The 15,812-nt window shown below is 39.7% G+C and overlaps 1 protein-coding gene across 1 annotated transcript; it reads right to left on the bottom strand.

Moving 5' to 3' along the window:
- Positions 1-9,519: 9,519 nt before the first annotated feature.
- On the bottom strand, positions 9,520-14,190 carry LOC121965654 (C-C motif chemokine 19-like). Its single transcript, XM_088076351.1, has 4 exons — positions 14,004-14,190; positions 11,467-11,590; positions 11,255-11,369; positions 9,520-9,927 (listed from the first exon to the last, which is right to left on the bottom strand). Exons 1-4 carry the CDS (start codon positions 14,065-14,067, stop codon positions 9,895-9,897), a joined length of 336 nt encoding a protein of 111 aa, XP_087932477.1. The 5' UTR covers positions 14,068-14,190; the 3' UTR covers positions 9,520-9,894.
- Positions 14,191-15,812: the final 1,622 nt, after the last annotated feature.

Below are 15,812 nucleotides of genomic sequence, written 5' to 3'. Positions count from 1 at the left end.
GAAACGGCTCCTGTGTCTTTTGTCCTGTTTGCTGTTGATGCGTTCATCACGTTCATATTGCAGTAGAGGGATTTTAATTTACTTATATTTTATATACACTTGTAACCCCTGAAAATGTAATACAAATCTGCAGTTTTTCATGTAAAAATCCCACAAACATAATAAATTTCCCACAAAAGTAAAAACAGTTACCTACTACAAACGTAATATGAATTTTTTTGCAAAATTCCTGCAAATTTCCAGAAAAGACGTCTTTACTATGTCCAGCAAAGACATCGTATAGATGTCTTTTCTGAAGGTAAAGGTTGTTTCTTTACGACACATAGAAGTCTTTTCTTGACATAGAATAGATGTTTCTTCTGGACATCATATAGACGTCTTTTCTGGATGTCTTTCCTGTACAATATAAAGATGTATTTTTTGGAAGTCACTTAGATGTCTTTTCTGGACGTAGTATAGATATCTTTTCTGTCCAAGATAAAGATGTCTTTCGTGGACATTTGCAGGAAATTTGATATCACGTCTGTAGTTGGCAGCTGCTATTACGTTTGTGGGATTGTTACATTAAAAGCTGCAGGTTTGTATTACATTGTGGTTTGTTACGTTTGTTACATTCACTAACCTGCCGCTTTATTAGGCACACCTGTTCGACTGCCCGATCTGGCAGATGAGCCAATCACATGGCAGCAACGAGGTGCATGTAGACATGCTCAAGACGATCTGCTGAAGGTCAAACTGAGCAGCAGGATGGTAACGAAAGGTGATTTTAGTGACTTTAAATGTGGTTGTTGGTGCCAGACAGGCAGGTCGGATTTTCACGCACAACCATTTCTAGAGTTTACAGAGAATGGTCAGAAAAAGCCTGAAAATATGAGCATTTTTAACACGGTAAGCACATGAATTAATATTAGAAAAGTCATTTATGTTTCAAGGATGTTTGTTAGACAGAAAGTTGCTCATTATCTTCCCTGAAAGATCATTTTCTTATCAAATCTAGGATGTCAGGACTATCTAAGTTGTTGAAAGTTACACAAAAGAAAATATTAATTACTATTATATATTAACTACTATTTAATACTACTATATTAACACTTCATATACAAATATTTACTATCTATAGACTATGTCTAGTGTGTCTACAGGTGATGAGGATGCACTTCAGCCACCAGATGGTGCTGATGTCATAAAACACAGATTTGCTCTGAATTCACTTGATTGCAACATTCAGGCTCTTTTGCTTTTGAGTCAGTTCACATCAGTGTAGCAACACAATATTAATAATAATACATTTCCTTTTTCCTGTAGGTATTGTATTTCAGTCCAGCTATCGAGTTCAACAAACTGCATCCTTGCGATGTCCCTGAGGTCAGTCTGAACCACCGCAAAACATCATCTTTCAGCTTTACAGAATCATTTTGACGTAAAACTGAACTCGATATTGCAGGTTTTGGAAACTTTTATTTCAAATCCATACTGCATTGTGTCTTTGAACATTATTTTAAGACTAATAATTATTTCAAACTTCCCAAACATATAAAGCAGAATTTCTGAGTTTGACTAATTTTGTATAAAGTGATGCACAAACGTGCAGAATATGTGTCACTGGAGTTATTCTGCTGCCACGAGCAGGTTTAAGCATTTTGGGCTCAAATATTTCTCTAAATGCTGAATGTCAAACTTCCTCAATCAGCTGGAACATCAATTATGCCAAATTTTGTGTTATTTATTATATTTGATATGGAGTGAACTTTTTTTCCAACTTCAAAGAGATGTTTTTTAGGAAAAATCGGGGTTCAAGAGGTCAAGCTTGAGGTGTCATCTGTCCATCAACAAATGGCTTTTACAGAAGCCAAGATTTGTAATTTAACGCCAGCTCAGGCCGTTGGAGTGTTAAGCATTTTGCTGCCGTGTTGGCAGGTAAGCAAAACATTTTTCCCTCTTTCAAACCTTCAACAAACCCTCTCATTTTCATCTCGGTAAAAATACAAAGCAATTTTTTAAAGTAATCCAGTTGGTTTTGTGAGATTTTATGAGCCTGATATGCAAAACATTCTCAAAAACAGAGCATGCAATCCCTCAACATACACTATATGGCCATTAATATATGGACGCAGTTTGAGGAAGATACGACTATTTCGACATGACGGCCTCGCACACAAATCCAGGTCCAAAAAGAAACATTTTCCCAGCTGAATGCAGAAAAGCTTGACTAGTCTACAAAGCACCATCCAGCACCTTTGGGATGAACTGAAACACCAACTGTGAGCCACACTGGTCACCTCACATCATCAGAGTTGGACCTCACTAACACTTTTGTGGCCGAATTGGAGAAAATCGCTGCAGAAGCTGTAAGAGTGGAGGTTTTTATAACAGCAGAAAGTTTTTAAAAGACTGTCATTTTTGGTTGCAATTTTCAAGCGTCTACATACTTTTGGCCATGTAGTGTGCGATAATATATTGTTGCATTTGTTTACTTTCCAAAAACATGCATCACACTGCTAATACTCTTTCGAAGAATCCGTCTTGCAGCGACCTGCCTTATCAAACACGATATTTTGCCAGTTGTAGATGTGTCACAGTTCATCATATTTCATGCAGTCGTAACAAGGAACAAGGAAGAACATGACATTCTCCTTAAATGTGAAGACATATCTTCCAGGGAAATCTATAAGGCGGGTTGCATAATTCAGCGGGGTCAACTGTAAGTGAGACGAGGGATTTAGCAACATGGGGAAGTCACAGCAATATCTGAAATAACGCTGCTTTTTGAAATCAAAGAGGATTTATTCCACTGCGTTCACACAGAACCTCACCTTTGTTATATATGTTTTCAGGTGATTTCCATCTAATTTCCCGACACCGTCTTGGATTCTTCTTGTGCACCTGACATTTGAACAAACAAAGCTTTTAGATATTAAATTTGGCACTTTCACTGAAGAAAAGTGGCTCTACCAAGCACTTAAATGTGAGATTTAATACTTTATTTATTCAGGAAATTTATAGGAGGATTAAAAAGTGAATGGGTCTTTTAACGTCTGAGATTAAAGATTACCTGGATGAATGAGGCTGTTGTTCAGCAGTGGCAAACTCGAGGTCAGGGACATTAGTTTCGTTTTATTTGCAAATACATGTAAGAAAAGACAGAAAGAGAAAATTAAAAAGTTTAAACAGGAGATTTTAGAAGAAAACACTTTCTTGCAGAGATACCTCACCTATTCATAACAAGGTAAAACAAATCATTGATTAAAAAAAAGTCAGATTAAGCTGTAATGAAAAGTTGATAAAAGAAAGTTTGTTTTTACAAAGTAAAATGCATTATAACCTAAACAATAAGGTGCTACGAGTTTATTAGAGTCAAATCAGTCTATTCATCATAATTCCTGAGCAAAATCTTTAAAAAAAAGTCATTTTTTTGTTTTACCGTCACTGTTGACTTGAATGACGCATTGAATACTTTCTCAAAATATTGAGTTAAAGAAGAATTTAACTGCTGGTAAGACTGACTTTTCATAAAACTTTGGTTATTTTTGCAGTACAAAGATACAAATACTTTGGAAACTGGTGCTAAGTGACCAGAAAAAAACAGAAAAACTGACTTCACTTTTGCTCAAGAGGCAAAAAACCTACAACTACCAGAATGCACTGCACTGTGGCAGGTGACATAATGAGAGTTTGGGAACAAAATGTCAGTCGGCTGGGAACAAACACTCTTGAATTAAAGCTAAAAGGTAAGCCTAAAACATTTCTGTAAAGACTCTATACAGTTAAACTGCGTATTATCTGGGCGAAAGGTAAAGTTCAAGAGGCTGAGCGGCTGTAATGAGTCACTTAATTAATTTAAGTATTTTCCTCAATAATAATGTAATATTTCAGCCTCCTGCAGCACATCAGTGTGTGATCGACGCATGTTGTGAACTCACCTGTGCAGGAACATCTTATTATTTAAAAGATGTGTCCTTTATGAAGAAGACAGAAGAAGAGGAGAATGAATGAAATATAAAATAAAAATGAACATTATCTTGCATACTCATCACTTTCAGCTTGTAAACCTCATCTGTCTGTTTGGGTAGGTTTACATGTGTATAGGTTCACTCTCAGGCTCTTTTTTTGTGATAAAAGTTTTTATTTAGTTACTTTGCACAGTATAATAATAATAATAATAATAATAATAATAATAATAATAATAATAATAATCATAATCATAATCATAATAATCGCATCCAATGTGTGCATGTGTTTTTACAAATTTTGTGGGTATAACTATTGGCAGGTTTTTTCGTTTTGTTTTGGGGTTTTTTAAAAAAATCTAATTTATTGTTTGATATTTTGCAGGAAAATGTCATTGAACTAAATGCAGTTAAAATTTACCTAAACTTTTGTACTATTCAGCTTCTGTGATTTATTTATTTATTTATTTATTAAATTTTATTTATTTGCTAACAATAGCCATAAAAAATTGGGGGGAAAAATCTTGCTTTGCATAGATATCATAAACCTGTAGCAATAATAATTATGATTTCTACAATTTCTACAATTTCATTTAGCAGACGCTTTTATCCAAAGCGACGTACAACACAAGCAAGAATTTAGACTTAAGGAAAAAACACTTAGTAAGTGCAAAAAGTGCTTCAGGTGTGATTGGTCACAGGTATTGCCGTCTAGTGGCAGAAGAAGTGCCGTACAGCCCCCAACCCCCTTTTTTTTTCACAAGAGCCTGAACCAGAAGCTGTGTGGCCTGTTGGGTCAGGAAGGGTCTGGTCTTCCTGATGTTGTAGAGGGCATAACGACAAGACCGAGAACCTGAGGCCACATGAACCTTAAAGGTCAGCTGGTCATCAATCATGACACCCAGGTTTCTGGCTGAGTTTGTGGGCACAAGTAGGCTCGAGTCAAGTTGGACACTGATCCGAGGCTGAACAGATGGACAAGCTGGAAAGACCATGAGTTCGGTCTTAGACAGATTTAGCTGAAGGTGGCGTTCCTTCATCCATGTGGAGATATCAGCCAGACACGCTGATATCCGAGCTGAGACCGTTCTGTCATCAGGTGGAAAGGAGAGGAAGAGCTGAGTGTCATCAGCATAGCAGTGGTAGGAGAAACCGTGGGAGCGGATCACTGCACCGAGTGAGGTGGTGTACAGAGAGAAGAGTAAGGGACCAAGCACCGACCCCTGAGGAACCCCTGTCGATAGGCCATGTGACCTGGACACCTCTCCTCGCCATGACACTCTGAAGGATCTGCCTGTGAGGTAGGACTTGAACCACCATAGGACAGAACCTGAGATGCTGAGCTCAGAGAGTGCGGAGAGGAGGATTTGATGGTTCACCGTGTCAAAGGCAGCAGACAGGTCCAGCAGCAGTAGGACAGAGGATTGACCAGCAGCTCGAGCCAGTCTCAGTGACTCAGTGACTGACAGGAGTGCAGTCTCAGTGGAGTGGTCACACCTGAAGCCAGACTGAAAGGAGTCAAGTAGGTTGTTGTTCCGCAAGTGTTCAGAGACCTGGTTAAATACTGTGCGCTCCAGTATTTTCGACAGAAATGGTAGAAGTGAGACTGGCCTGTAGTTTTCAACCTGGGTGGGGTTGAGATTAGGCTTTTTGAGCAGTGGGGTGACACGGGTTTGCTTAAAAGTAGCAGGAAAAGTGCCAGTTTTTAGGGAGGAATTGACAATGTGTGTGACTGCAGGTTTGATAGTAGGCAGGATGGTCTGCAGGATGCGGGTGGGTATTGGATCGAGAGGACATGTAGGTTTTGAGCTCAGAAGAAGTCTGGAGACCTCATCCTTGGTCAGAGGAGCAAAAGAACAGAGTGAAGCAGCAGTAGTGGATTTGAGCTGACTGGGCCGGTCAGGCTCAGAGAACTGGTTGCTGATTGCAGCCACCTTTTCAGTGAAAAAGGAGGCAAACATGTCTGGAGTCAGTGTAGGGGAAGTATGAGAAGCTGGAGGAGAAAGCAAGGAGTTAAACACCATAAACAGTTTTCTGGAGTCAGTAGCAGCACAGATCTTGTTCTGATAGAAGGCTTTCTTAGCGGACTGCAAGGAAGAGGTAAAGGAAGCAAGTTTCTGTTTGTATGAGGACAAATCAGTGGGTTCTTGGGATTTACGCCACTTTCTTTCTGCTGCCCTGAGTCCAGTTCTTTGTTCTCTCAGAGCTTCAGAGAGCCATGGACTTGGTTGTTTTTTCTTGGCTGGTTTGGACACCAGGGGGCAGAGTTTGTCCAGAGAGGATGCCAGAGAGGAACAGAGTGTTTCTGTAGCCTCATTAACAGAAAGTGAGGAGAAGTGTGAGTGGTCAGGCATGGCAGAGCTCACCTCATCAGACAGCTGTGCTGCTGTGAGGGACTTATGGTTTCTGCGGAGGGAAATTGTCTGAGTGGGTGTCTGCAATTGCGGAAAGGCAGCTGCAAATTTTACCAAGAAATGGTCTGACAGGTGTAGTGGGGTAACTGTCACATCTGCTATGGAGCAGTTACGAGTCAGCACCAAGTCAAGGACTTTACCAGCTTTGTGGGTGGGAGGAGAAGGAGCTAGTACAAGTGCAAAGGAGGAGAGGAGTGCCAGAAAGTTGTTTGCCAGAGTACCGTCAATGTGAATGTTCATGTCTCCCATGGCAATCAGTGGTGTGCCATCATCAGGGATGTCAGAGAGTAATATGTCCATTTCAGAGACAAAGCCATCCAGATTACCCCCTGGTGGGCGGTACACAACCAGAATATATGCTTTGATGGGAGCAGTGACATTTAGAGCATGATATTCAAATGTTGTGTTGCTGCTCAACGGGCGCAGTGTGGAAAAAGACCAGTTGTCAGGAATGAGCACGCCAGCACCGCCTCCTCGTCCAGTGGAGCGAGGGGTGTGGCTTAGCGTAGCGGACTCGGAGAGTGCAGCTGGTGTAGCTGAGTTTTCTGGGCGGATCCATGTCTCAGTCAGGGCTAGGACCTGAATGTCTGAGACTTTCACCAGTGAACTGATGAATTCTGTCTTGTTAACTGTGGACTGACAGTTCCAAAGACCAAAGGTAACTGAGTGTGGGCTGGGACCACTTTCTGGGAGAGCGGACAGGTTTTGCGGATTGCGTGTACGGCAGACTGTGCGTCTTTTCCGGTTGCCAATAATGACCGGGATGCGTGAGAGACACCTTGTGCGTTAGACTGAAAACAGACAGGCGGCAGCGGTAGTCGGTGTCCTTGCTCGGTGGACTCGCGCAGGTAGACTCGCAGGTCTTTACCCTGTGTGGTCTTCACACTTTGTGGGCTGGCCTTTTTAGGTACCTGAACACAGTCACAGCTGTTTCCAACTTGACTGATTGCACCCAGCTGAACCGCCCCTGTCTGGTTTCACTTGGGCAATCAATAGAGGGTGTGACCCGCGTCAGCTGACCTCACCTATTGTTGCAGAGAGAAACTGAAAGTCAGTGCTAAGCACTTAACAACCCCCCAACACAAAAACAAACCCAAGCAAGATTCACCTTACCTAAGCTGGCCCGGGTAACCTTACCTAAGCTGGCTCAGGTAACCTTACCTAAGCTGGCTCAGGTAACCTTACCTAAGCTGGCTCAGGTAACCTTACCTAAGCTGGCTCAGGTAACCTTACCTAAGCTGGCTCAGGTAACCTTACCTAAGCTGGCTCAGGTAACCTTACCTAAGCTGGCTCAGGTAACCTTACCTAAGCTGGCTCAGGTAACCTTACCTAAGCTGGCTCAGGTAACCTTACCTAAGCTGGCTCAGGTAACCTTACCTAAGCTGGCTCAGGTAACCTTACCTAAGCTGGCTCAGGTAACCTTACCTAAGCTGGCTCAGGTAACCTTACCTAAGCTGGCTCAACCTTCTTCTGTCTAAGATTCAGTGCTTGTTTAATCATGACACAGAAATGTCTGAATCACAAACGGATGCAGCTAATTTCTGGTGTAATGAATTGCTGAAATTATAATTATCCTCATTAAAGTGTGTCTGCAGGTATTTTTTTAAATGTTTGTTAAAAGCAGTTCAGCACTTCAGCCTGCGACTGAAATCTGATCCATGATTGTTTGGGCTGAAAGTAAATACGGGCAGGTGCTTTCCATTAAAATTCCCCGCCTCGCCCTCCGTCCCTCCGCTCTCTGTGTGACTTTTGCTGTTTCATGAAAACCGAGAGCTGATGAGAAGCTGAACCACTAATGAGAGACCAGTCACGTGGACTCCCTGCACCTCCTCACCTGCTCCCGCTCTCCTCATCAGCTTCAGCCGACCCTTTTCCCCAAAGTTTGAGCTTTGTTTCTTTGATTTTAAGCCACCAGAACCTGAATTTTGTCTGTAAATCAACAAGTCCCCAGTTTGTCTGCACAAATTTGAACCACCTGCACGATACAATCAGTCAAGCGTCCCCAATTTGATACACCTACTTTAACCAGCAACAAATCACGAGTTAAAAATGAAACCTGCAGCTTATGCACAATGTTAGAAACGTTTGTGTGGTTGGACTGAGCCTTCTGTTAGATTCGGGTGGTTAAGAGTGTTTGATGCATCTGGAGTTGACTTCTCTTATATTTCCTCTTTCCAAAAAAGAAAATATAAGAGAAATTTCAGAAAATGTTGCTGCATGCGGCCCGTAGTTAGATGTGTAGTTGGAGAGAGCTTTCAGTTGTACGCTCATTTTGTTTATATTTGTGCAAGTTTTGTGAAAACGTACAGATTCGGACAAAACGGAGCAGAGATCGCAGAGGTAATGTAGGAGACGACCAAACATTTCGAAAAATGATGGAATAGAACAAATGAATAAAACATTAATATTATAAAACAATTCTCCATTCGTGTCGCAACGTATTTAACTGCTTAACAGACAAACTCTGTCTGAAACACTGCCTCCGTTAACCCTTTGAAACCTGAGTAAATTGGTTTGATTTCTTTGAGAAACGTGAAGAAGACTAGACCAACAAAAAAGTAGTGACCAAAAATACCAAAAATAGTCAAAAAAATCTAAATACATTAATAAATAAATTACAGTTAGGAAAGAAAAAAGGATTAATCTAAAAAAGTACCAAAAATAGTCAAAAATATATAAATACATTTAAAAATATATCAAAAAAGAGTTTTTTTCAGCTTTTTTTTCTGTCTTTCCCAACAGACATTTCCCCCTTGCCTTTTAAAAAATAATTATTTAAGATTTAACATTTTTACCAAGTTGCTTATTGCCTTTTTTTCCTGTTTTGAAATCACACCAACTTGCAAAACAATGTCTGAAAGCAGCACAAGAAAAGTGATGTCGCTCCAGGTTTCAAAGGGTTAAAATGTACACTATTACAACCTCTACAGAGTTTGTTTTTTGTGTGAAACTTTTCACCTAATTTACTCAATATCCTGCTTTTTTTTCGAATGATTTAAAACAGTCAACAGTGTTTAAAGAACAAAATTAGGTCCATGAGACTGTTTCCACATTAGCACACTGTCTTCACACCACACATTTCCAAAAATCTCACTGTATTTACAATCAAAAATATTCAACAAATCACTTTCATTGCTCGCAAAGAATGATAGAAATGCTTATGATCTGGAAAAAAAGGCTTTATTTTGAAAAAAAAGTCAATTCAGTTAAATCCACATAACAAATAATCTGATGTTGCCTGAGTAGTTCAGAGTTTCACACGCTTACAAACTTTCACATTTTCTGCTCTTCATGTTTCTTTCACAATTCTTTCACTTCAAAAAACAAATGCTACAAAAAATATATATATATCCTTCAACAAGATTTTTTTTAATTTCATTACAACTCAGAATGATTACAACACAGAATCGTTATATTATTTTTAATGAATTTTTTGTTTATTTTGCACGGCGTCTCCTCCCTGACGTGCAGCGGTGGTCCGGCCGGCTCTGTTGGTGCTGCTGTGGCTGAAGGGGTCAGAGGTCACTCCCCGTTTACTCACGCTTCACTTTAAAGCAGCGTTTGCCCTTTAGACACACAAATATTTATCAGAAAGGAAAAGCAGATGATTTAATCATGTTTTACATTAAAGATCCTCCAACAAAGTGATGACAGACACAAAACAGGCAGAGTTTCAGCTTCTGTACGTCATGACTCAAAGCAGTTTGTGGTTTCACGGTGAAATAATTCGCAGCACTTCAACTTAATGAGGCTTGAAACAGGCTGAGGTTTTGGAATAATGTCAAACAACTCAAAGTCGGAAATCCTAATGACCCTTTTCCCCTAAATTCAGCTTCTTTTTGACGTAACCTCATAAAGTGGAGTGTTAAAGTTAAAGTGTGATAAAATTGTGTGTTGAAAAATGCAAAAACTTTTAAACTTTGACTTCTCGCTTCTCACTTAAAAGAATAGTTCGACATCTTGTAAATATATTTGCTTTCTTGAAGAAATTTCACAGTTTTGGGGTTTATGGAGGTGTGTGTGTGTGTGTGTGGTTTTGGAGTTTAAACTGTAGGAAGTAATCTTGCTTGTATTTTACAATTAATATGATTTGTGGGTTTGTTTTTTCTGTAAGACGCTTTACTTTTTATATATTTTATCCCCATCTTGTTTTGCATTATGTGAAACAACTAAACTAAACTAAGTTGTCATATGACGGCACTTTTGCAGTGATTTCGGCGTCAGACACCAATGCTGATAGCCACCTTTGACGGGCAGTGTCAGTTGCTAACGTGGCCGGACTGAACCTTTCGCAGTGTTATGATGAAACGCCGCAGCATCAGTTTGAAAAGCTGCTGGGTAACGATGTAACATAAGGAGCTCAACAACAACCGCCTCAGGGTGGACAGGAGGGGGCGTGAATGTGCCAAACAAACCCCGGACTTTCACCTGGGAGCCCGATGTTCACCTCTGACATAAATGTTGAGCCATATTTTGTTTTCTAAACCTGACCGAGTGAATTTGTTACCTAAACATGTGCTTTTGTTGATGTGTTGGTGTTTGTGGCATCCCGAAATGTTAACAGCAGATGCAGGAGGATAACTAGAGAGTAATACGTAGAAAGTCAACCGAGAAATCGACGATATTTGATAATCACATGTTGGGCTGGAGACAGTAAACGGGCATGGGATATAAAAAGAATAACATCATATTTCATGGTATTATTGGCCAGAAAGCCAGATTTTGTGTCTGCCACATTAGGCACTGCCACATTCAGCATGAATAGCTTTTGTGACAGTTTTGCTCACTTGTCTGTGAGATCACGTTAAAATTTTGCATTTTTTGAGACTTTCAGTTTGAGACAACAAATATATTCAAGTTTGCAGAGCAGTGTAATGTTCAGAGTTTAAGTACCATGTAGTGGTGTTTCTTGCAGTATTTCTTCAGGGAATCCACGTGTTTCACCAGCTCTTCCACCCACAGCTCGTCAGCGGGCGCACAGAGCTTCCTGTCAAATCTGGTCACAAAACTGCCCAAGAAAACCAAATAATCCAGATCAGAGTGAGAATGTGACCATTTGCAGCGTGTCAAAAAGCATTCATCCACTTTTCGTCGCCTAAACTCACATCATGGCATCAATAGAGCAGCCCTGTCCGCTGATCTGTCGACGGTAATCTGCCACCTTGGGTTTGTCGATGGTTTTGTTTGCGACACTCAAGCAGCAGTCCATGGGCACCTGCGCCAGCGTCACTGAAACACGAAAAACATCAGATCAGTTTGTCTCCATCTCAAGTCGCTGAAATGTCTGCAGAATTTATGTCATTTAACCCTTTGAAACTTGGATTCCCATCATTTTTCTTGTGTTGCATTCAGACACAATTCACAAGCTACTTGACCCTTTAAAAATGGAGCCAATTGGTTTGATTATATTCGAAAACATGGGAAAAATAAACAATGACCAACAGGGTAAGAAATGTCCCACAAAGTGGAAAATAATTGAAAAAGGGGCGAAGAAAATTAGCCCAAAATCAGTTTTAAAGAAAAGGGAAATATTATTAGACAATTATCCAAAAAAAAAGGGAAAAAAAGTCCATAAAACCATAATTATAATATCATTCTAGAAGGACTAATGTTGCAGAAAAATATAATTAAATATAATATATATAGAAAAAATATTTTAAAAAATGATTAATCATTGTTTTCATAGAGCGCTGTATGTGAGCTGAGATCCGTGATGGAAAAAATCTGTGGTTACGAGTTTTGCTCGAGGGCAATTTATAATGACTCCGGATGTGTTGACGTCTTCTCTGAGAGCCAAGTGCAGGACACACACACACACACACACACACACACACACACACACACACACACACACACACACACACACACACAGTTACAAAGTAAAAGTGGCCTCAGTGGCTTTCGTCACCTGACTGGGATTTCCAGCAGTTAATCTTTAACCTACAAGCAGGAGCAGAAGGGAGGGGAATGCCAGCAGTGCGACGCCCTGCACCCAAAACTCTCCCTCACCACAGCCTCCCTGTGTTTACTGACCTCTGATTATTAATACTCTCATATGATAAAATTATGTAATTTTACTGCTGGTACTGCTGCATAGATATCACTAATATTTACTTTATATTGTATTTTATATATTATACTTTACCTTTATTTACTGTTTCTTCATATTGCAAAACTATAACCGTTTGGGTACTTTTGTCTGCTCGGCAAGGTACTGACTGTTTTTTAATCCAGTTAAAGGGTTTTTATGGTGCATTTTCTTATCTGGATTAAAGGGATAATTATTGATGATTTTTATTTATTTATTTTTTTAAGTGAAGTTGTATGAGGTACCTATCCATAGTCTGTATAACATACAGTAGATGTCAGTTGGTAAACGGCAAGTTTGGAGAAGCAGGCCAGAGTCCGACACAGATGCTGAGCAATGTACTGCTGTGGTTAGGGGTCAGCAACGAAATGTATTTTAGCCACCTAAAATGAGTTTCACCTAAAAAAAATCAATATCAGTTTAAGTGTACGCTATATTGAGAGTATTTTCATTTCTTTACCTCTTCATGAGGAAACAGAAACAGGAAAGTCAGAAATTCCCCATCTATGATTTCGTCAGTCACCAGACTCCATTAAGAAAAACAGTCATTTTAGCTCCCAGGACACAGGAGTTGCTGGGGTAACGCTACCTCCATCATTTAGTTATTTTGTGTTATTGTGTGACTTTGGTGAATCCAAACTAACCCTTTTAAATGCCAAAGTCACACAATAACACAAACAAAATGACTATTCAAGACAGCAGTAGATCAGCAGCTTCTGTGTTCAGCGATTTTAAATCACTGTTTTTCTCAATGAAATCTGGCTTTGAAGACAGCCATAAAACGGCAGCATTTTCCTGTTTGAAATCACGGTCTGATGGAAAGGGCTAAACAGTAAAAATATTCTTGATATAGTAAAAATATTTTAAATATAGTGTACATTTAAAATTTTATTACCTTTTTTGGGTGGGACTTTTTTTTAGATGGCTAAAATTTGTTTTGTTGCTGGCTTCATCCACAGCAGTGCAATGCTCCGCTTCCAGCCTGCTTCTCCAAACTGGAGCCATGCTGACTGACATCTACTGTATGTAATATACTGTCTAAAGAGAAGTACTTGATACAACCACGCTTAAAAAAATATGAACTTCCCCTTTAAGAGTCTAATGATAAATAATGATATATCATGTACAGACTGCTCACTGTAAACATCTTTTAGACACAATTTCTGATTTCAGACAGGAGAAACAATAAAAATAACTTGAAGAAATGGATGAAAGTGAGCTTTAAGATGAGATGAATTTTTGCAGACAGATTTCAGAAACAGCTGCATTCTAAATACAATGACAAAAAGATGAATTTTTAAGTCAAGTGAAGAGCCACAGATGTGTATTTAAACCTCGAACGTGGCCTCATTGAGAAATTTCCTCTTTTTTTGTGATCACTGTTGTAAACTGCTGCTTCCTTCTGGAGCTGTTCCAAGTATATTCATACAAATACATCACATCCTGTTGTCTTTTTCAGCTAAAAAACATTCAACTCATTTCACAAGATAGAAAATAAAGGCATCATGGAGTGATGAGGAGCCTGGGAGGATGCATGGGAAGAAAAACACTCACTCATGCAGCAGCAGCAGGTGATGAAGAGGATGCAGAAGAAGAGCTTGTCACCCCAAGGAGCCATGTCTGGTTACTGAGCTGGTGAGGTCGTCTCTTCGTGTCTCTCTGGAGGCTGATTGGCTGAGCCTGCTCTTCCTTTCAACACCTGCAGTGGCAAAGGAGGCGAGGTGACTGCCACTGCGAGGTCTGACAGCCTCTTTTATGCTGTGAGGTCTGACAGTGTCCAGCCAGTTTCACTTTTATTTTCGTTGCCCCTCCTCCATGGTCACTCCAGTTATCTAAGTACATCATAAGGTAAGAAGCTCCAACAAGCCAACAAGTTTAACTCCCTCCCAAAATAAAAAAAAACCCCTTATTTTAATTTTAAAACCCTTCCCACCTCCTCTCTTCTAAGGTAACAGGAACAACTGATCACATTTTGAGTCACCGCTCAGTCACAAGTTCACTTCTCTAATCTCTGCACAAACAAACACAGTAGCACTTAGCGGTTTAACCATTTAACACCTGAGCAAATTGGCTTGAAAACAAGGAAAGTAGGCAATGAGCAAGAAATGATCATAAAATCACTGATAGAAAAAATTACAAGAAAATTACATCAAATTCCACAAAGAAACAAAAAAGATCATAAATATAAATATTACATACATACATTTATGCTTCAATAGAGGCAGTGAAACAGAAACATAATCCTAATCTGTGACTCAAATTTAGACTTTGTATTGGATAAAATCTTAACAACAGAAATAAAATGACCATGATTTTGTTTTATGTGCCCCATGGGAGCAATCTGGAATATATTAAGATGTTAAGGGTAAGAAAAAAACCCACTGTGGGAGGGACAGGGTTAAAGTCAATGATAAACAAATGATTTTTGAGAAGCTGACATACTGGCTCCCTTTAACACCACAGTGAGTCCTGCATAAAACAAACTTCTTTGAATAATCTGCACATTACTGGCGACTTGTCTCCAAAATGTCTACTCAACAAGGAGGAGGCTTAGTTATTAAAATGACTTATTTTTTAATTAAAGCTGCAATGGAAACACTTTTTGGGCTTTTCTAGGTCACATGATGTTATGGCTATGTGCATATGGCTCCCTCATGATGCAGCAGGAGCTGCAAGAGCTGTTAGTGCATCACATAACTCTTCAGAAGTTGAGCGATTATCTGAAAGTTTTGAATCCACATTTTCTCTGTGAAATCGTGGTCTATCAGCTCCCAGAAACCCCTCAGACGTGGGCGCTCCCACAGCTTGCACGTCCATTTTTGGTTGCATAACACGTCTACGTCGCCTTCGGTTGGAAATAATGACGGCTAGTGCAGTGGCTGCAATAGAAATAAAGCTGGTAATGTTTTCAACATCCATCACAACACTTCTTGGAATATTATCATGAGAGAAGAAGTTGCACTCATTGAAAATAAATCAGTAAGAACAAACACTTGCATTACTACACAATTTGTCTCTACTTCCTTTGTTTATTTACTCCTGTGAGAAAGATGAGCAACACTACTCTGGAAAAACATGCCTTCCACATTTGCATCAAGTGTCAGTAAAGAGCAACTTTCTCTTCCTCACTCACTTTTCTGTGAAAGCTGAACCGTGACCTCTTTGTGTTGACATTTAACGAGCCTTTATTTGAGTTGTAAGCAGCCAGATTGACTTCATAGCGCTGTCACTGCCAGTGGAGCATTTACAGAGAAAGTTTCTCTTTCTTGTAAGCCACTGGTTGGAAGTTTGCCTTATCTCTCCGCTGTCCCGGACTTTCCCTACTGAAAGCTATTACAGGAAAATAAAAAAAAGTTGATGGAC

Source organism: Plectropomus leopardus, chromosome 4 (genome assembly GCF_026936395.1).
Source record: "Plectropomus leopardus strain MGB_pleo_1.0 chromosome 4, ASM2693639v1, whole genome shotgun sequence".
NCBI lineage: Eukaryota > Metazoa > Chordata > Actinopteri > Perciformes > Serranidae > Plectropomus > Plectropomus leopardus.
This window is presented reverse-complemented; position numbering and strand designations above follow the sequence as displayed.

Bases quoted from the DNA above. Each gene is read 5' to 3' on its own strand.
- LOC121965654 (XM_088076351.1), bottom strand. From the start codon at position 14,067: ATGGCTCCTTGGGGTGACAAGCTCTTCTTCTGCATCCTCTTCATCACC. The intron at 11,591-14,003 runs GTGAGTGTTTTT...TTCGTGTTTCAG, and splicing joins CACCTGCTGCTGCTGCATGA to TGACGCTGGCGCAGGTGCCC. The intron at 11,370-11,466 runs GTGAGTTTAGGC...TTTCTTGGGCAG, and splicing joins TGCTCTATTGATGCCATGAT to TTTTGTGACCAGATTTGACA.